The sequence below is a fragment of the Ochotona princeps genome, chromosome 12 (genome assembly GCF_030435755.1).
Source record: "Ochotona princeps isolate mOchPri1 chromosome 12, mOchPri1.hap1, whole genome shotgun sequence".
In the NCBI taxonomy this organism is placed as follows: domain Eukaryota; kingdom Metazoa; phylum Chordata; class Mammalia; order Lagomorpha; family Ochotonidae; genus Ochotona; species Ochotona princeps.
The window spans coordinates 57,943,760-57,965,512 of NC_080843.1; the positions used below are offsets into that span (position 1 = coordinate 57,943,760).

The window sequence follows — 21,753 nt, forward strand, 5'->3', positions numbered from 1 at the left end:
AAACAGGTCTTGTCAGTAAACCCCCATTTATATAATCATCACAGTAATTTAATAATACCCTCATGAAGCAGTGACTCTTTCAACAAAACTGAGACAAGTGTTTTTCCTCCATAATGCCCATCTTTCTTTCTAAATGTTCCGCCTCTGCCTCTTCGCTGAATTCTTCTGCTTGGAATTATCAGCCGCATAAGCTAACCAACTCTCTAAAACTTTAAGATCATTTATCTGTTCACAGGCTGGTTATAGCTCTTTGCTTTTGAATTAACTCCATTCCCTTAGCTGAAAAGAGCCTTTTTTTCAACCAAAGAGAAGGTGACATGTGGGTGTCTGAGGGCTTCGACATCCTCAGGCAGGGTAAGATTATGCGGAGATCCAATATGCACTTTGGAGGAGTAGATGGCAGAAAGCAACCTGCCGGTCCCAACGCTCTTTCCCATTTGCCTTTCTGGAGTAGCAGGTTCTACTTGCTCTTAAGCCAAGTTTTCCACAGTAGAGGTTGTATGTGTCAGTCCATCCTAGGAGAGCCTCGGAAACTATCAGAATGCACTACCTACAGGAAGGACAACTATTGTTTCATGATCTTTTCTATCAGTTGTGTAAATGTCCACATGCAGAATGCAATTCTTATTGTTACCCAAAGTCACAGGACAATTTCACTGAAGTATTTATTGAGCATTTAGTATGCGACCATCACAGGCCCAGAGCGCTGGAATCAACAGTGAATGCATCAAACAAAATCCCCTACCTACTTGAACTGTGGTTATGCAACAAGGTGGAGGAATCCACCACGGTGGGAGGGTTTGGGGAGGGGTGGGGAGAATCCAAGTACCTATGAAACTGTGTCACATAATACAATGTAATTAATGAATTAAAAATAATAAATAAATTTAAAAAAACCTACCCTCAGGGAGCTTCCATTTTAACAGGATGTGGGACCATCACGAACAGCAAGAGAAAAAATAAACGTAGGTCATAAAGGATGTTAGCAGATAATAAATGCTCGAGAAAATAGAGTGAGATAAGAGGCTTAGAGTACCAAGGAAAAGAGAGGAGTTTTCTTGTTTTTTTGTCTTTTGGTGTTGTTGGTGGTGATCACAAAAACCTTCATTCTCCTTTAATTAAATATGCAGTCATGCTTATCCTTATCATTTCATTGATATCTACAGGACAGAAGCACGTGTGCTTCTATTTCTGTTGGGTAAACATCATTTTCATGCAAGGGAACGTCTGCCCTTAAGGAATATAAATTCCCTAATTCACGACAAACAGATGAGCAGCACTCTTGGTTCTGCAGCCCTGCTCCTCACCTCAACCCTGGTCCCCCAGAATCACAGTCAGAGAATGGGACCGACCAGGCTCAGAGATCTCGGCTCAAAAAGGCACCAGTAGCCCTTCTACCTCATCCCCAAGTCAAGGATAAATTTTCCTTACAATATCCCTTTGTGATCAGAAATAATCTCCACAGATTATTCTTTATCATGAAACAAGCTGGTCTCCTTGGGCTTTGGCTAAATTCAACAAATATTCTCCAACGTGTGCGGATTAACACCATCTAAGCCGCTTGGCCTTCCCATATTGAACAATTGTTAAATCCAAAGAATTAGCTTCTGGCTGGGGATTTCTAAGAAAGAGAGCATTTTTATAAATAGCCACCGGGATGCCAGAGAGGTTTAGTTAGTTAATTTTTAAGATTTGTTTATTTTTGTTGGAAAAATAAATTTGCACAGAGAAGGACAGAGAGGAAGATCTTCCATCTGCTAGTTTACCCCCCAAATGAGTACAACAGCCAGAGGTGCGCCAATTCAAAGCCAGGAGCCTCTTCTGGGTCCCCCACGCGGGTGCAGGGTCCCAAACAAGGCTTTGGGCCATCCTTGACTGCTCTCCCAGGCCGCAAGCAGGGAGTTGGAAGGGAAGTGGAGAAGCTGGGACATGAACCGGCACCCACACTGGGTCCCAGTGCACGCAAAAGTGAGAACTTTAGCCACTTGCTCTGTTTCTTCTCTCTAAAAACAAAAACCCTAGCCAGGGGTAGGGTCCACAGCCAACCCCCAGAAAGTCGTCTGTCCATTGTGTGTGAGGCTGGACTGCTGGGAGAAGCAGTTTGAGGCCGGGTAGTGTCAGGGTGTGCCTCAATGCAGTTATCTGAGAGCACAGGCTCAAGGGAGATAAAGGCACTGGCTCTGTGGTTACTTGGGAAGGGGTAGGAATGGAAAACCTTGCAGACAGAGAGAAGAGAATAACAGGCCCCAAGGCACAAGAGCAAGACCTGCAGTGTGACTGGGAGGCAGGGCAACGGGGCAAAGCCAAGGACCCTGCTGCTTCAGTACCCATGAGGATACTTCCAGAACAGGGGCTTGCAGCACTGAGGGCTCCTGGCTTCGTCTTCCTTTGGGACCAAAGGGAACTTTTAAAAACTGCAGGGCTTAAACAGTAAAGGAAACAAAAAAGAACTTTTTAATCAAATTGGGAATGACTTGGTTTCTCTCTCCCGCATCTACATTGCTTCTCACAGAGTAGCAGTAAACAGCCATGCGTGGTTTGTACTGCAAATCCTTAAAAGAGATTCTTTGATTTCTTGAACTTTTCAGAAATGAGAATTGCAAAAGAAAACAGCAATCTGATTTGAAATGCATCTTTTCATGGCTGCTACTTGAGTTCCTGTGCAATCAGCATCTCATTAAGCAAATATTTACTCAACAGATTATTACGCAGGGCATTGTGAGGGGCCGAAGCAAAGGTCCGCAAAGTAATGATAACACAAAATTGAAAGTCAAAGTGCCAGAAGGCATAGTTTTTTTTTTTTGAAAGTGCAATGCTTATTGAAGGTGGGGGGTGGGGAAGATTCCTTTCAGCTAAGAGAAATCAGAGTAGTCTTCTTGGAGGAGGCTGCTTTTAAAACATACATTGAGGGCCCGATGCAGTAGCCTAGTGGCTAAAATCCTCACTTTGCATGCACTTGGATACCCCTGTGGGCACCTGTTCATGTCCTGGCTGTTCCACTTCCCTTCCAGCTCCCTGTTTGGAAGGGAAGCAGTCAAGGTCTGGAAGAGCAGTCAAGGATGGCCCATGGCCTTGCTTGGGACCCTGCACCCACATGGGGGACACAGAAGAAGTTTCTGACTCCTGGCTGTGAATTGATGCAGCTCTGGCTGTTGTGGCCACTTGGGCAATGAACCACTGGATGGAAGATCTTGCTGTCTGTCCTTCTTTTTGTAAATGTGCCTTTCCAATAAAAATAAATAAATCTTAAAAACATACATTGAAATATGATGTTTAGGTCCTGGGGAGATAGAACAAGGCATTTCAGGCAGATTCCAATGGCAAGTGAGAACACAACATCCGTCGGTGAGGACTACAGTGCTGATCTCTCATCAGCAGTACCGCAGCCCATCCTGTGTGTGCTCCATCACGGACACTCGGTACCAGCAAAGCTTTGGGTGATGGCAGACCACAGGCAAACTGGTCCAGCGAGCTCTGCCCTATTCCTAATCCTTTACTCCTTACTCTGTAAGCTAAACCAGTTTTTTAAAGCCAGGGAGTCTGGTTAGTAACTTTAGTAGGTATATTTGGGCATTGCTTTTTATAAAACTGATCATGATGAGCCCCTGGCTGTTCGTGGAGGTGAAATATTTTGGTGGCAAATTGTTCTCCATTTACAACGCTGATGTGGAGAAGAAGGTGGAGGTAACATGGAGAAGAGAGGTTCAGCACCCACAGGAGGGGTTCAGACACCTGGGCTTTGATCCCAGTTCTGTGTGGCACTTGGCAGCTACAGAGAAGTCAGTTCAATCTAGTGCATCTCTCCACAAACTTCCCTAGAACTTCAGGAACTGTAAAGCAGCAGTCAATGGCCCTGGATTTTTAAAAATAATTGAATTCATTTTTTCATAGAGCTTAAAGTCAAACAGTACTAACTACGGTAGAATTTCTCCACTTTCACCACTGCCCAACCCTACCCACCACCCCAGATAATCGCAATTACCATCTAGTCATTTTCCCCCATGATTGATGCCATTTTCTTAAATACTATGCTTCCTGTGAAATTTAGCAATTCATTAGAATAACGAGAGGCTAGCTCTTTTACATCCTCCAGTTTTCTTTCCTTATTTGCTAAATGTCTGCTCAAACTTAAATCATTATCAGGGTTTATATAACAACTCCTGCATAAATGCTGTCCATCACAGAACCAAAGGTACTATATAACTTCACTTTTCTGCATATTTTTGCATAATCACCTCATTAGTACATTTGCATAATATTCCATATGTGGCTTTTAAAAATGCCTTCATTGCTCCCTATCACACTTTCTGCCTTGCTATTGATTCTACTGAGTCTTCTTGTTCACATTGAGCCCTCCCTTCCCTCCTAGAACGTTCTACTCCCCTAGTCCAATCTGTACTAAATGCTGTCTCGAGTTGTTATTGCCCTAGAATTTTTCCTAATGTCTTAAGAATTGTAACCACACTTTTCCTACTTCTTTATTCAATCACAATTTTGCTGGCACCTGCCTTCCATGAGCTATTTAGGAAACATGGAAAGTAAGCAATCTAAATCCCTACGTATCTTTATACTCATTGTGCTAGAAACTCTTTGAAGAGGAAGTTCATGTTCTGCAGTTCTAAGCATTTAACAACACAATTAATAAAATGATGTATGGGTGCTGATGTTGTGGCAAAGCAAATTAAGCTGCCACCCGCAGTGGAAGCATCCCATGTGGGTGACAATTCCAGCTCCACTTCCATTCTGGCTTGCTGCTGCTGTGCCTGGGAAAGCAGTGGAACACAGCCCGAGTTTTGGGCCCTTGTACCCATGTGGGAAAGTTGGCTAAAGCTCCTGGCTCCTGGCTTCAGTCTGACTGAGCTCGTTGTAGCAGCCATTATGGCAGCAAACAAACAGATGGAAGATCCTCTCTCTTGCGCTCTTTCTCATCTGTCTCTCTCTCCTTCACTTCCTCTGTCTCTGTAGTTCTGCCTTTCAAATAAATCAATACATTTTAAATATTTCTTGTTCATTACTCTGTACTACTTTGGAGGTATTGTTTTTACTCTACTCTTCAAGAACTTTAAGATTTATTTATCTTCACTGGAAAGTCAGATTTACAGAGAGAAGGAGTGACAGAGAAAAATCTAACATGCGCTGGTTCACTCCCCAAGTGGCCACAATGGTCAGTCCAAAGCTTGAAGTTAGAATCTAGAAGCTTCCTCTAGGTCTGTATGTGAGCACAGGGTTCCAAGACTTTGGACCATCCTCAACTGCTTTCCTAGGCCACACGCAGGGAGCTGGATGGAAAGTAAAGCAGCTGTGACATAAACCAGTGCCCATATGGGATCCCAGTGTATGCAAGGTGAGGACATTAGTCACTAGGCTACTGCACTGGACCCTCATCTTTAAATTTTTGCTGAACTTTTTAATCGCATCGTAGATATTGATAAATGTTTTCATATGAGCAAGGTGTTTGGAGTAGCTTAAGATGCTGCTTGGAATACACCTATCCCATAAAGAGCACCTGATTTGGAATCCCATCTACACTTAGGATTCCAGCATCTTGCTAAGACACATCCTGAAAGATAGCAGGTAATGAACGCCTCACGCACTTGGATCCTTGCCACCCATTTGAAAAAGCTGGCTTGCCTTCCCAGCTCTAGCCTCCAGCCTGGCTCAGCTCTGGCCAAGGCATTTGAGGTTTGGGGCAGTAAGCCTGAAAACAGAAGGTTCCTCTCTCTCACTTATTCTCTTACTCTTATGTGTGTGCGTGTGCATATTCTTGCAAGTAATTTTTAAAAGAATTTTTTTCATATTCTCTCATTCTTTTTTCGTTAGTATGTATGTCTAATTTCCTATATAATGTCTTCCCTGGTTTGCTTTCCTATTTGTATATTTTATTCCTGTGTATTTCCTGTTAAAAGCTTCCTTCAACTATCTTTTTAAGTTTTTTAATATTCTTTTGAATATCGTTTACATAGTTGAGAAGAATGCATGCCCATGTGGGCTTCTGGTTAGGCTGGGGAGGGTAAGGTATGGAGGAAGGTGGGTGGGACAAATGCTTCAGAGAAGGGGAGGGAGTGTCCCCAGGATGAATCTGGGCATGCCGTCCACAAATCAATGGGTGCTACAGCCCAGCCCAGGTAACCTGCCACACACCCAGTCCTCATGTACACCAGGTGCTGTGGCCCAGTTGGGGAACCCTCAATAAGCTTACCAGTTCCACTGGCAGCCCCGAGACTGCATGTTCCAGCTTTTGCTATGTCTAGTCCAGCCCAGCCTGAATCCTATCCGAATCTTGTGCACACCCATAGGTGCTGCAGCTTAGCTCAGTTTAACCCACCCCAAGACCCTGCCCTCACGCTTGCCAACAGGTGCTACTGCCTTATTCAGCTTGGCCCACCCCAAGCTCTGCTTCTTGTGTTCACCAGCAGTAGGTACAGCCACGCATTCTCCCAGGCCCAGAGCTTGCACCTGTCAGGGGGTACTGCAGTCCAGCTTGACTTGACTTACACCCAGTTTTGGTACTTGTCAGTCGGTGCTGCAGCCTAGCCATGCCTGGTCTGGCTGCAGACAGACCTGCCCTGAGTCATGGTCCTCACACTCTGCAGTGGGAGCAGTGGTCCAACAAGGAAATCTCTAAGATTCCATACAAGGGCTGCTTCCAGCCACAGATCTTATGGTGTAAGCAGGTGCTGAGGCTCAGTCTGAGACAACCTGTCCCCAGTCTCAGTATTCTCCAGCAATGTTACAGCTTGCCTCAACCCAGTCTGCCTCCAGTCCCAGCTCTCACCAGCAGGTACAACAGTCTAGCACAACTTGGACCATCCCCTAGCTCTTAAGTGAACTGATGGATGTTGCAGTCCATCAGTCCCCCCAGCCTGGCTTATGCACATACCAGTATTGCTGTGGATTGATCCTGCCCAGCCTGCCACCAGACCCAGCTCACACTTGTGCCAACAGGTGTTGCAGCCCAGCTTGATATGACCTGTTCAAAGACCTGGCTCTTCCACTCACCAGTGAGACCTGTGGCCTAACAAGGGAGTTTCCAAAATTTTCCTGCCAAACTAGCTCCCAGGAACAGATCTAACATGTGCCAGCAGGTGCTGCTCCCCAGACATGGCCCGCCCCAGTCCTGGCACTCACTGGTGGCTGCTACAGTCTAGCCCAACTGGCATGCATCCATTCTGGCTCTCACCAATGTCTTGCATTCTCTTTTTATGTATGACTGTCCATTCATAGTCAAGAGAAAAGGCTTAAAAACTGGTAGGTGCAGACATTGTGGTGTAATGTATAGAGCTGACACTTGCAACACTAACATCCATATGGGTGCTGGTTGGTATCCTGGCTGCTCCAATTCTGATGCAGCTCCCTGCTGACATGCCTTGGAAAGCAATAGAGGATGGACCATGTGCCTGGGTCCCTGCACCCACATGGGAGACCCGGAAGAATCTGCTGGCTTTTGGCTGGGCTCCACCAGGCCCAGACTAGAACCTCGTGGCCACTGGGGAGTAAACCAGCAGATAAAAAATTGCCCCAAATCTCCAAACCCACTGTAACTGATTTTAAAAGGAGTAAATAAGTCTCTTAAAAATAAATTGTCCAAAAAAATAAAAAATAAATAAATTGTCCAAATATGATAAGCATGCAGGTACCTTATGGAGGGAAGGCTGCACCCTATTTCAATTTATCAACATTGCATTATAGGTGGGGAGTGGGGAGGGAGATGGGTGTCTCTACTCCCAGATGTTGCTAGGTGAGGTTCTACCTTTAGAACAACTCAAGGTTTTCAGAGAAGAAAAGTCTTCACTTTTGATATGTGAAAGACAAATGTTATCAGCTTACAGGAGTGAAAAAGTTGTTGGAGGTGATAGAAAGTTTGCAGCTTCAGTTTCAACTTGTCCTGTGCCCTACCCCTGCTCTGTCTAGTGTTCCAAACTTCTACACTCTTCAGTTTCTCCAGGAAATTAAATCTCTCTGTCACTGGCCTTGGTGTGGGAAAAGAGTACATATCTTCTGTGATTAAGTAAATTATTGGCTGATTCAACAAAGATCCCTTTATCTCATCCAATAAAGTAAACGCCCATGAATATCCATCATATATGAACTATGGCAGAGTCCAGTAGCTGGCACTATCTAGTCAACATCCATCACCATTAAATTTGGGCAGATTAAGTTCTCTGGGAGCCCTGATCCAGATGGGAGGTGAAACCTGGCAGGATCTTCAGCACCACAGACCCAATACAAAGCCTTGGGTGGAGAATGGTGAATGAGGTGCATTGTCGGGGTGGAGTCTTGCCTGTCAGGGTTTTCATAAGAGCCACACGTTATAAACTCTAAGTCCTAGAGAGAGTTCCTTTGGCCTTTGACATATTTTCTTAGTTACCACTTAAATATCAGGAACACTCATAAAAACTCCTGAATTTCTAACTGTGGAAAACACAGAGAATCCGGCAGAACCATACCTTGTCCCTCTTGACAGAGTTGGACGTATGCTCAACAGAAGTCACATTTCCTGCTCCCTCATGTCACTCAGTAAAATGTCCTTTTGCCGTTGCCAGGAATTAACCCTTCCCAGGAGCTTGCCCAGAAGATCACAAATGTATCAGGAAGTCAGCCCACAGGTTACTCTGAGCTTCCTTACTAAAACTGCATCTGGATGAAAAACATCTAGGGTTATAAAGTGTATACAACAAGTTATAGAATAGATTCAGATGATAACATTTAGTTGAATGAATATATATTTACACACACACATATATATATAGTATATTTCTTTTTTTTTAATTATTTATTATTTAACTTCATTAATTACATTGTATTATGTGACACAGTTACATAGACACTTGGGTTCTCCCACCCCTCGTATATAGTATATTTCTTTTAAAAATATTTATTTATTCTTATTGGAAAGTAAAACAGAGAGGAGAGAAAGAAATATCTTCCATCTGTTGGTTTACTCCTTAAATGGCTAACTTCTTCAGGGTTTACCAAGTGGGTGCAAGGTCCCATGGCTTTGGGCCATCCTCCTCTGCTGCTTTTCCAGGTCATAAATAAGGGGCTGAAAGGGAAGTTGAGCAGTTGGGACACAAACCGGCGCCCGTATGGGATCCCAGCACTTGGAGGTGGAGGATTAGCCAATTGAGCCAGTGCATCTGACCCCATGATACATCCCTGAGGCCTACTTATTACCCTAGTATAATACAGCTGGTTGCAAAGTCAACATTGCTGTCTGAGATCACAGATTAGAGCAGTTCTCTGATTTCCTTAATTCACTGTATTTGGATCTCTTGGAGACTATCAGTTCTGCCCAAGACTTCCAGGTCTTTTTTGGAATGTTCTTATCTAGCATGAAGCACTATTGTAATTATTGTCCCCAATAGCTTTGATTTGGTTACCACTTGCCCTTCTATTGTAACTATTCCTTCTTGAATTTGGGTTCCTTGGCAAGTAAACCAGGAGTCTGAATGCCATTGTAAATCTCTCATCCTCAAGGGTAGCCTAACAAAATAATTTGAACTTATAATCACAATACAGCTACCAATTACCCTGAGAGATCATAGGAAATGAGATGCTTGCAGGAAGAAACCATTGTCTCAAGTTAGAAGTGAAGCAAAATAGGTTTCAGAAACAACAGACTCAGAAGCAAAATTATATAATGGCTAATAAAAGCACACCAATATTTACACTCCTCGACTTACAGTCTGATGAGGCTACAACCCAACAGATTCATCTTAGGTTGAAAACATTGTTCTGTTGAGAATATATTTAGTACAGTCAACCTGCTAAACATCAGAACATCACCTAGCCTACTTCAAATGTGCCAAAACACTTCAGTCAGCCTATAGTTGTGAAAAATCGCCTAACACAAAGTCTATTTTATAGTAAGTGTTAAAAACCTCATGTAATGTATTGCATACTAAAGATGTTGAATGTGAGAAACAGAATGTTTATACGGGTACACTTCCACACCATCATAGAGTAGATGGTATGGAAATTGAGCCATTGTAAGTCAGTGACCATCTGTACTGAAGAAAATATATACAGAAGGCAACATGAATTTGTAGATTAAATCTACCAAACTACCTTTGGATAGCTTTTATTAAATTTATTAATAAGTTAATTATTAAATTATATAGCTTATCTGGTAACACAATGGTCCTATCTCTGTATATAAAAATTCTAGTAATTGACAAACCCCATAAAATTCTTGGGGTCAAGGAGAAAGTACATACAAGATAGCACTCTTTCTGCTTGAAAAGCTATGTTTGACAGTATTTGTTAAACAAAAATGTACTCTGTTTATCAAATGCCAAACACTGACAGATGTTAGAAACATTAATTGCCAGAAGGCCGGTACCTAACAGCAAGTGACTTAACAATTTCCCATGAGGTTTCCTCACAGCCCTATTTCTTTTTAACTTCCTATCATCAAATGGATGAAAATGCAAAACGTGTTAATCTGAAAATGCAGAAATTCTCCAAAGTTTGAATTAAACAGAGTTTTATAGACTAGAAAGTGCAAACTGCATGCTACAACTAGCAAAACTAATGTCTAAAGTACTAGCAAAAACACTAGTTTCCACATTTTTATGTTCATTTAATGTTCATGGTTTAAAAGGTGAGATACATCGTTCTCAACTTCAGCCATCTTCTCAGATCCCTTCCTCAGGAGCTTTTCTCCGTGGTGTTTACACATCTCTGCACACCCTCACTTCAGGCACTATCCATCACCCTCCTGGCATGCTCCATGAAATTTCAGCTCTCACAGTTGAGTTACTCAACTCTTTAGAGTTTATCTAATATCCACTGCTGACATTACCCTGACTCACAACTCGATATTGTTACAAAGATTAGCTTCTTGGAAGTTAATCATTGTAATGTTTTTTGTTTTGTTTTGTTTGTATTTTCATTTTCTTGGTTTTCTTCATGCCTGCAGCGAACTCTTCCCACAATTTCCAATAGCTTTTCAGTACAAACTCTGAGTATGTTTTTTGGAGACACACTTTGGCCCTCTTCCTCCATGCTGCACTGGCTGCAGTCTGCTGCACAGCTGACTTCCAGGGCCTAACATCACCCTCACCTCTCTGCTTAGATCCAGTGAAATAAAAAACATCAAAACACCTGGGATACAGCCAAACAAACAAAAACAGTATGGGTCAGATTATTGAAGTTACACTTTCCATGCTGTCAAGTGTTTTCTCATATATGTCTCTCTTACATAAGGAAACCAGCATGGAAAGTGCATCCAGCCTTTTTAATGCTTAAGTAAGAAAGCTTCTGATGTACATGTATCTATCCAGCTGCTTTCAATGCGTATTTGCTCATTTTTATTTGAAAGGGGAGGGCAACAGAGAGGGAAAGATAAATAAAGAGCTATCTTCTGTCCATTGGCTCAGTCCTCAGATACCCATACCCACAAAAATCAGGACGGGGCCAGCCCAAAGACAGACGCTAGGAACTTCATCCAGCACTCCTTCATGGGTGGTAGGAACACAAATACTTGGACCATGTTCTGTGGTCACCCAGGCTCACTAGCAGGAAGCTGGACAAAAAGCAGGAGCAGGGGTCAGCATGGTGGCCTAAAACTAAAGTCCTCACCTTGCATGTACCGGATCCCATATGGATGCCAGTTCATTTCCTGGCTGCCCTGCTTCCCATCCAGCTCCCTGTGTGTAGCCTGGGAAATCATAGAGGATGGCCCAAATCCTTGGGACCCTGCACCTGCATGGGAGACGCAAAAGAGGCTCTGGGCTCCTGGCTTCGAATTGGCACAGCTCCGGCTGTTGCAGCCACTTGGGGAGAGAATCAATGGACAGAAGATCTTCCTCTCTGCCTCTCTTCCTCTCTGTATAGCTGAGTTTCCAATAAAAATACATCTTTTTAAAAAAAAGGATTAGATCCCAGTTTGGATAGGCTTAGCTGCAGCCATGTAACCACATAAGGAGTGAGCCAGTGGACATGTCTTTCTGTTTTTCTCTTTGTAAATCTGCCTTTCCAATAAAAATAAAGAAGTCTTTTAAAACAAAAACACTTACTTTGTTTTATTTTGCTTAATTCAATGGGTCTCAATCTTTCATGTTAGATGGTTACTTAACATGTCCATTGATTTGTAGCTGTCTATTCGCATTTCATACTGATACTGGCAAACAAAACACTTGTGCATTGCAGGAGCTGTGAAGTGGGCAGTGCTTTTGACTTTCAAAAATGTGTGTTTTAGTCATCTGGAGTAGAACCTACAAGATCAGACAGGAGAGATCTTTCCTCATAAGTTCATCATACACCTTGGAATAAGCTTTTTGAGTTTTCACCTAGATTGTTGAACGCTCTGAGAGCCTGGGGTGGACAGGAAGAGTGGGGAGGTCTTAGCATTTTGTCCCACACATGGTATTTGTGCCCTCACATGTGGCTGCGGTAGCTTGGATAGTAGAACAGCTGTCTTGCACCCAGCATTGAAGTGTAGTAGGTTCAGCCAGTGCCTACCATGGCAGCATCCCATACAGGCCCAGTTCATGTCCTGGCGTCTCCACTTCCTATCCAGCTCCCTGCCAATGAACCCAGGAAATAAGTTGAATATGGCCCAAGAATATGGGTCTCTGCATCACCCCACTTGGGAAAGCTGGATCAAGTGCTTGTTTTTCAGCTTTGCCCTGGTCCAACCCTGACTGTTGAGATCATTTGGGGGGTGGAGTGAAGCAGCAGATGGGAGATCTCTCCCTCTGTCTTTCCTTTCTCCCCCTTTCTATAATTCTGCCTTTCAGATAAATAGAACGGAGTTTAAAGAAAGAGAACAGGTAAACCCCAAAAACTCAAATAGAAGAGCTTGGTCCTCAAAGTCTTATATTAATAGTAATTGGGTGAAGTTACTTATTAATGGATTAGGATTAAGAATTAATAAAATTATGGTGTCTGGAAATGGGGCCTTTAGAAAGTAACTCAATTAGATTGAGCTGCTGGCTTGGGGCCCCATAATCAAATCCTGATGGCCTTAGAAAGAGACATGTAGATAAGGGGGTTGACTGTACTGTTTTGGCTTTCTGTATCCCCACATGAACTTCCCTCCACAGGCACTCTGCCACCTACCACCCTCATCTGATGGCAGATTAACGCAGCCACCTCATTTTGAATAATGAATCTGCAAAAATCTAAGCCAATAAAACCCTCTTCCCTGCCTAGGTAGCCTGAATGTGTTGTGGTGACAGAAACACACACTACTCCAGAGCCTGACGTCTTCAGTCCAGACACCTTCCATGTTATTCTCTGTACAAACTTCACATCTCCCGAGGCAGAAGACAAGCAGATGTTCAGCAGCAAGGACTGCAGTTAGTGATCTAAAAGTCCAGTTGTTTCTAAAACAGATTTTGATCAATTTTCCCATTTTAGCCACTCATGTCCTCTAGTTCCAGGCTCTCTAGACTTGTTATTCGCTGAGCCTTTTGAAGGCTCTGCAACCATCAAATTGTTCTTGGCTTCCCTCACTGCCAGAGAAGCAGCCCACTTTCTGGAGTGTGAGAAGCCCGTAGCATCTGTCCTCTGCTTTTCAGATTCTGAGGTTTTGCTGCTTTTCTGCTTCCTACAGATTTGTGGATCTCCTCCTCCTTCTTCTCTCTCAATTCCTTCACTCAAGGTCCGTGAGGTTTCCAGAGCTAACACAGTCACACGAGTGAATACAATCTGCTATCTTTTTCCAGAAACTGTAATAAGTATGGTGCACAGAAAAACCGGAAAAATCTGAATAAACAGGAAAAAAATCATCTCTAATCCCAGCACCCTGAACAACTAACCCATTGTTAATATTTCCTTCTGTTGCTTTCACATTGTGTGGGTGTTTTGCAGAGAGGCGTTTTGTGTCATTCACATAACAAATATCTCTCAAAGTCCTATGAGGCTCTGAATGTAACATGGAAAGCAAGATAAACATATTCTAAGTCTGCTGAAAGAAGATAAACAAACTGTTTCAACAGATTTTTATTGGAGAGGTCCTACAGAATTTCATGGAAGCAGAAATAAGGCAAATCAAGCCTGGTCTTGGGCTTGACAGAGAAACCTGCAGAATCCAAGAGAAGCCTTTTGTCTTCCATCTGTGTAGAGATACCTGGAAAGACAACCATGGCTAGGAAGGGGTGACTCTAGCAGCACATGTTAGTTAAAGAGAGGCACTGGCATCTTTCATACGGCCCAAGCATCATGCGCTTGGTAGGAAATAGCCATTCGATGAATTGTGTTTCACTTCTGATAATTTCAGAAAGAATTCACATGAGCCCAGAGTGAAAGACCCCACCACCTTCCCCTACCTCTCATCACCAAGGGATATAGGATGCTAAACAGGGGAAGGGACTGAAGGGAGAGGACCAGGTGATACAAAATCTAAAGAGAAGTGCTGTCAAATCAAGAAGCAGAGGAGTACCCCTCAAAGGCTCCCCAAGCAACAGACATTGCCTCCAACCACCCTTTCCTATGTTGTGGCTTTGGTGCCATCTGTTAGACTCTGATAAGGGAGAGAGAGAGAACACCAAGGAACCAACGCACTGTATTCTTGGAGGATTCCAGAGCCTATACCTCTAGCCCACAATAACAAGATTGAGAGTTCAGAGTTATCTTTTCAAATGCTGGATTTGTATTCTTGGGATTCAGCACCACAACTGCCTGCCATACAGTAGACTCTCAAGAAAGGGTCCATACTCAACATCCCAAAGTTTTGCATAAGAGAAGAAGTACTGAGGGATAACATAGTTGCTTTTTTAAGTACTTGGAAAGCTATTGTCTTGGCCCCCTTTCTGTTGCTCTAACAGAGTGCCACAGGATGTTCATTTACATAGAGAAGAAATTTCTCTCATCTTCAAGGTTGATGCGTCCATAATAGAGGGTCTGCAGTTGGGGATAACCTCGCTGCATTATGACATGGCAAAGGCAACACATGGCAAAAGAGGGTATGCAAGAGATGGAGGCGAGGCCAAAGCCACTTGTACAGCAAACCTGGTATCCCAGCTCCAAACCCACTCCAGCAGCACCAAGAAAACACTCACGACATAATCCCCTCCCTTTGGGTCCACACCATCCAATGCTGTTGCATTAGCAAGTACATTTGGAGGGAACAAGTATTCAAACCACAGCAGCTATTTTATATATATTTTTAAAAAAGGTGGGGGAATCCATTCCCTCCACTGAGATTTAGAAAGGCAAAGAGACAAGGAATGGTACATCACTTCACATTTTCATTTTCTGTCCCCTGGGGGAAACCAGAATATTATTTGCTCTACAAACCCACAAAGATTATCCATACTTTGCTGGGGATTTATTTTCATTGTTCTTCCTAACTCTTTAAAACTACTTCCCAGATATTGTGGGAGAAAGTAGACAGCTAAGTATCCAATTTGCAAGGAAAAAAAATGGACACATCAAAGGCAACAGGAAATATTTTACAACCACATTATTCACTTATGAGAAACTATACTGGAAACTTCTTGTTCACTATGGGGAGAAAAGCTACAGGTTTTCTTCAGATCAGCTTTGTACCCAGAACACATGAAACATGAGTATATAAAAGGTGTGTCCTTCTGATTCAGCTAAATACAGGTTACAATTATAATTGTCTGATAATTTTTTTTGAATCTTGGAGGATTCAATGAGCACATACATTGTTATTACCAATGCTCTTCCTAAATCTTCCAAAGCTTATACTCTATTCTTCCTTTACTTTGAAAATCTCCCTTTTGCCTCAAAAAAGTGACATAACTTTTTAAAAGTGCACTTTTTATACAAATTGATTATATCACAATTGTGGTTCAGAGCAACGAGATTTTTTGAAACAGTTTAGAAGGATTCTGTGTGCCAAACTGCTGACTGATTATCTAGTCGGGCAGTGTAGTCATGCATGACTTCATTTTGCACTTGGCATTATTTAAATGTTTGATAGCTTTCATTTTCACTCTTATTGAATTTTAAATAATTGGCATTGGTAAACTGTTGCTATGATTTTGAAAGTCGTAGTTCCTTTTCTTTTCTATTCTAATTTTTTTTTTCTCCTTGGGGCCAGCATTATGGCAAAACTGCCACCAGCCGTGTCATGCTGGCATTTCATACGAAAATCAGTTTGAGTCACAGGGCTCCGCTTCCAGTCCAGCTCCCTGCTAATGGTCTGAAACAAGGAGTAGAAGATGGGCCAGATGTTTAGGCCCCTGCAAGAAACTCTTGCTCCTGGTGTCCGCTTGGCCCAGCTCCGACCAATGCGGTCAACTGGGGAATGAGGCAGAGGATGGAAGATTTTTCTCTCTCTGTAACTCTGACTTGCAAGTTAGATAAGTAGATAGATAGATAGATAGATAGATAGATAGATTAATTTTTATTGGACTGGACTATAACTTTTACAAAAACATTGTGTTCAATCAGAGATTCAAAGAAGAGTGAGTCAAGTACTTTGGAACATATTGTAACTCTCTGATTAAATACATACAGAATCAGCACTATTTTATTACATACACTAACTTTCAACCTAGTTGGCTAATCTAGCCAAATTTTTTTACAGACTTCCTGAAAGTACATAGCATAATTTGAGTGTACCTAATATATCATAAAGTACTAATTCCTTTAGGAATGAAGATTACAAAATCTCTTTCCAGATAAACCACATAAATAAAACCCCATGGTGAAAACATCTTCATAGCACTGAACTGGACTATGAGCTTTTAACTGGAAGTCTTTATAGGAGAATCATATGTTTGATGATAAAGTTTAAATTTGCAGAGAAAATGTGAGTTTTAACTCATTATGATTACTGATTTTCCTACTTCCCAACTGCGATTTGGTGTTCTCCATTGGAAAATGGCTAGTGATATTGATAGGACAGCAAAGCATGAAAACAGGAATCAATGGGGGCAAAATCAAACTCTTCAACAGCCAGAAGCCACCCACTGATCTCCAGCCACAGGAAATAAGCCTAAGTGAGATGAACAAGCTTTTTTCACTAAGATGATTGCCCAGCTGGTAGGCTGGTAAAAGGAGAGTAAGTAGTGAAATAAGCAGGTGATAGGAGGCATCACAATGAAGCATGACATTACAGGGCTCCATGGAAGGGAAAGATGGCATTCAGGTGTGGGACCAAAGCAGCTGCTTCTTGAAGAACATGTGGAATTTTAACAAGCAAGGACTCTCTCCTGTCTAAGGGTCATACTCTGCTGTGTCTACCAGGAAGATTCACCACCAGGACACACTGCAGGGGGTATGGCAGCAGCCAGGACACCAGCTAGGAGGCAGATTCTCCTGGTGGTCAGGACCCCAGCTGTGGCAGTAGATGATAGAATGGATTTGATTCTCTACACATTCAGAAGGTAGGGAGAGCTGTAGGATTTGTTAAAGATTAGAAGTAACATATTAGAGGAAGACAAGGGTTAAGAATAGGAGTCCAACAGGAACAGAAAATGCCACGAGAGAGATTGGGAAAACAGGGGTTTAGTATTAATAGTGTCACATTTGATGTGTTAGACACTGATTGGTCTAGCCAAGTCTCGAACCCAAGAAAAGTCCCACCGGAGGTTCAAAGTTTGAAGTCCTTAGGATACAAAGGGTCACCTGGAGTGAATTAGAGGAGAGCCCTCTTTACAGGCAAGGTGAGGACCAAAAGGCAAAGAGATCTGGAATACTTGCGGGGTATGGAGAGAGAAACTACAGGTAGGGTCTGGAAGCCAAACTGAGGGAGTGCATTAGGAAAGAGGGAGTGGTGGCTTAGAGCAGCCTCACACACAACTCAGCTGAGTGTGAACTTGAGGCTCACACCTCACACCAGTCATGTTCCCACCACACATTAATGCTCAGATTAACCTCCCCTAGCCCACCTTTCCTAGCTGTCTTTTCTGCAGGTCCCCTGCACAGCTACGGGCATGAACCTCCCAGGACTGGGGTTGGGAGGGAAGGGGACTTACCAAGAAGATGCAGCCTTCTTCTGGGTTATAATCAGAAATCCAGGCCACAATCTCAGCAAGAAAATCCTTCCTTCCGTTTCTCTCTCCCGCACTGCACCCCCATCTCTCTCACACACACTCCCAAACACACTATTTTGTCAAGTTCACACCAGGAACCTCAAAGTGATCACTGATGCCTCCATTCTAAGCACCCCTCCCAGCTGCAGTCCCTGGGGCCTGCCACCTGCAGGTCATCAGATCATAACTCTGAATCCCTAGGAGGTCTCCCCTGTCCCCAGAGGAGTCCCTTAGCCCACTTGTAAATTAGGGGTGGCACAGAGAGGAATGGAAGGCGTGCTGGCTTCTCCATACTTCGTCTGCATCAGACCCACAGGCACAAATAAATTCTCTATAGTCCCAGTGGCTCCTAATTGTGTGGGACAATAATAGCCAACCTCCATTTGAAGTTTCCCAGTGCTAATTTCTGCCATATGTGATTTGTTTTTTAGGTAAGAGACAGATTCCCTACACCCACTTCCTCCTTCCACACACCAAGAAAGAACATTGAAAACAGAATGAAAAGATCTTCTAGGATCAAATTAACTAATCGCTTTTGATAAACAACTTATTTCAAAGTAAAAGCACAAGAGTGACCAAATTCCAAATCCAAGCACATTTAAAAGCAAAATTAATATTTTACAGCAATCAACATCGTTTGTAGCATCAGCAAAACCAAGTCAAGTATCCACCAGTTACTGATTTCTTACAAATACAAAGTCCACTGCATTTCTGGAAAGGATGCTGAGTGTTTGGCACAACTTTTGTATAATGTCTCATGAAAGTAACTAAAAAGTTAGTCATAGGGTCAAAAATAAGCACGAGAATCTAAAATCTGTTGATTATTTAAAATACCAAAGTACCAGAGTCATGCAGTTCCTTATCTTATAAATGAAACGATCATAACTCACTATAACAAATGACAACTTCTATATAAATAGAGTCTATTTGTACTTTTAAAATAGGATTGTATGATTTAACTCTTAAGTAATGGCTTCTCAGGCACACTCTGCCAGATCTTCAGCAGGTCCACTGACCTCTTGTTTCTCATATCTATGGGTGATTTGTTTATGTTCTTCAAAAGGTGTAGCATTTCTCGCCACAAAAATAACAGCAGCCATAAACTGCTGGTGTTTATGGTGTTTTCTTCTTCTTCTGGTTCCCTAAAAGAATCGGCAAACTGAAAAAGCTTAAGAATCATTGTTCAAAAGTACCCTTCTGAGAAGACGTACAAGATATCACCAAAATCACAATTTGCCCACCAAGTGAAACCAACCTCTTTTTATGATGAGTAGTAGCGGACAGGTTTTATGGAGCTGATGTACAATCTAATTTAGATATTATTACATTACCAGCATCTCAGAGTCCCTACGTCAACTTAATAATCCAGTACTGTTCTACCTCAATTATCTATGGCTTTAATTAACACTGCTTAAAAATAGTCTTTCCTTGAGCTTGTTCACAAATACATGGCTTCATTTTGAACTTGAACACTGTTCTCCCAATAGCTCCACAAGCCACCAAAACAGTGTACCCAAACTTGCACATTTAAGCACTTTTATTAAAATGTTTATACATATATATAAGATACCCAGATCCAAAACCCTAGACAAAGTGTGCCAAATGACATCACAACACCCAGGAAAGATGACAAGCACAGAAAAAAAAAATAATGGAGAACCAATGTTAGCACAAACATATTTCCTGAGGCCAGAGTGAATGAAGACTTTTGCACGAGGGTGTTAGAATGACTCTCATCTAGTGAATGAGGAGCCCTTTAACTGGACAGAGCACTACGGGAATACAGGTGACACACAGCCAACGTCATGTTTATCTTCTTGTGCCTGGCATTAAGATTGTAAAAAGTGGTCCTCAGACCTGTGGTCACTAAGCAAGGCTGATGGATGCAGACACCCCCAAACATACTTCAAATGTGGCTCTCACCTTTCGCATTCAGCGCAAGTCAAGATCTTAGTGGATGTACACGAGACTGAGTCAACCCAAACCGGAAGAAAGAATGCTATCTTTGGAGCATCCCATGTTAACTTTTTTTCATCCACCTTCATCCTTTCCCTGCGGCTGCCACCAGTTTCCTGTGCCTACCCCAGAACTCACACTCAGAGAAAGAAATTCTTTTCCTTCACTGAAAAATCTGATTCCTGTGTCCTAGGGATGCATGAGCGCCCAGGGGGGCACTCAGGGCCTCACACATTGCCCGCTTCCCCTCCCAGCCTTAATTCCGCCTCCTCCAAAGGAGGTCGGAGCTGGCAGTTTCCCTGAAGGCGTCAGTCCTAGGTGATTTCACCAGTGTGCTCCAGGGAGACCCCATCTGAGCTGGCCTCCCCTGTTGCTCCTGCCACTTCCAAGGGTCTCTCTCTCTCTCTCTCTCTCTCTCTCTCTCTCTCTCTCTCTCTCTCTCTCTCTCTCTCTCTCTCTCTCTCTCTCTGTCTTTCTCGGCGGCGTGGCCCCCAGCACTCACCAGGAGGAGATTGTGTGCCACCAGGTACCCAAGCCGCGCGCTGCCCTGCACACCAGGGGCCAAGCGCCCAGTGGCATAGCCGTGCCAGGCTACCACGTAAGGGTTGTCGATGGTGATCCAGTACTTGACCTGGCCGCCGAAGTGGCGGAAGCAGAGCTCGGCGTAATCCCTGAAGTGGTCAGCCAGGGAGCTGTTGGCCCAGCCGCCGTAGGCGTCCTGCAGGCGCTGCGGCAGGTCCCAGTGGTACAGAGTGGCCACTGGCTGTATGCCCAGCTCCCGCAGCCGCTCCAGCAGGCGCCGATAGTAGCGCAGCCCCTCGCGGTTGGGGGTGCCCGCGCTGCCATTGGGGAGCACACGAGCCCAGGAAATGGAGAAGCGGTAGTGGGTGACCCCGAGCTCGCGCAGCCCCTCTGTGTCGCGGAAAACATTATTGTAGCCGTCGCTGGCCACATCTCCCGTGGCGGGCGGGGGTGGCGACTGGGTGTCCGACGGCAAGGGAGTGTTCAGGGGTGCCGAGGGGTGGTGGGTGAATGTGTCCCAGATGGACGCGCCCTTGCCGTGTTGCCGCCAGCCGCCCTCTGTCTGGTAGGCGGCGCTGCCCACGGCCCAGAAGAAGCCGTCGGGGAAGGTGTCATGGAGGAGGCCCGCGGCCTCGGGGGACGGAGGATGTGCGAAGCGGGCCCAGGTCTGCGCGCCATCGCCCGGCTCAGCGCGCAGGCGGCGGCCGCCCAGGGCCAACAGCAAGAGCAGCAGCGGCGGCGGCGGCGGGCGGCGCGGCGGGGCGCAGGCGGGCATGCTGGTGGGAGCCAGGCGCTGGGGCCCCGCGCCGCGCCCATTTATGCCCCAGCCCGCCACTCTCGCCCGCCCCCGCCGGCGCGCCCAGCCCCGCTCCGTGCGGGCCCCGTGGCAATAATTACCTGCAATCAGCGCCTCCCTCGGCGCGGGAACTGGGGGCGGGGATGCCAAGAGCTAAGGGTACCGCGAGAGAGGGCGCGACGGCGAGCGCGGACAGGGCACCTGTTCCTCTCTGTTCTAGGGAGCCATGTGGGCTGCCTGTGTGGCGCTCAAGTTCTCGCCGCCTGCCCTTTGCCATCAGCTCGCCCTCGCGGGAGAAGCAGAGGAGCCCAGATACCTGGAGGTGGGAAAGCCATAGACCAAGTTTCCCCCGACTTGGACGTGGGTTCTAGGCCCAGTTCTTGCAGAGCCGGCTGGAGAGGAAGCACCTGATTTCTCTTTCCTACCATTCGGAAGCTGGATAACCTGCAGGTTGTCAGATCGGATTAGGACTTGTCTGAAATTCTATGAGGAGAGTGAGACAGGGCAGCCCGGTTGGACTTT

The 21,753-nt window shown here is 44.4% G+C and overlaps 1 protein-coding gene across 1 annotated transcript in view; it reads right to left on the minus strand.

The window, feature by feature from the left end:
- The window catches only part of KL (klotho), a 51,964-nt gene extending 30,754 nt beyond the window's left edge, over positions 1–21,210 (minus strand). The window contains exon 1 of the mRNA XM_004577687.2: positions 20,416–21,210. Within this exon, the coding sequence (XP_004577744.2) occupies positions 20,416–21,210 (795 nt within the window). The remainder of the gene's footprint in view (positions 1–20,415) is intronic.
- Positions 21,211–21,753: the final 543 nt, after the last annotated feature.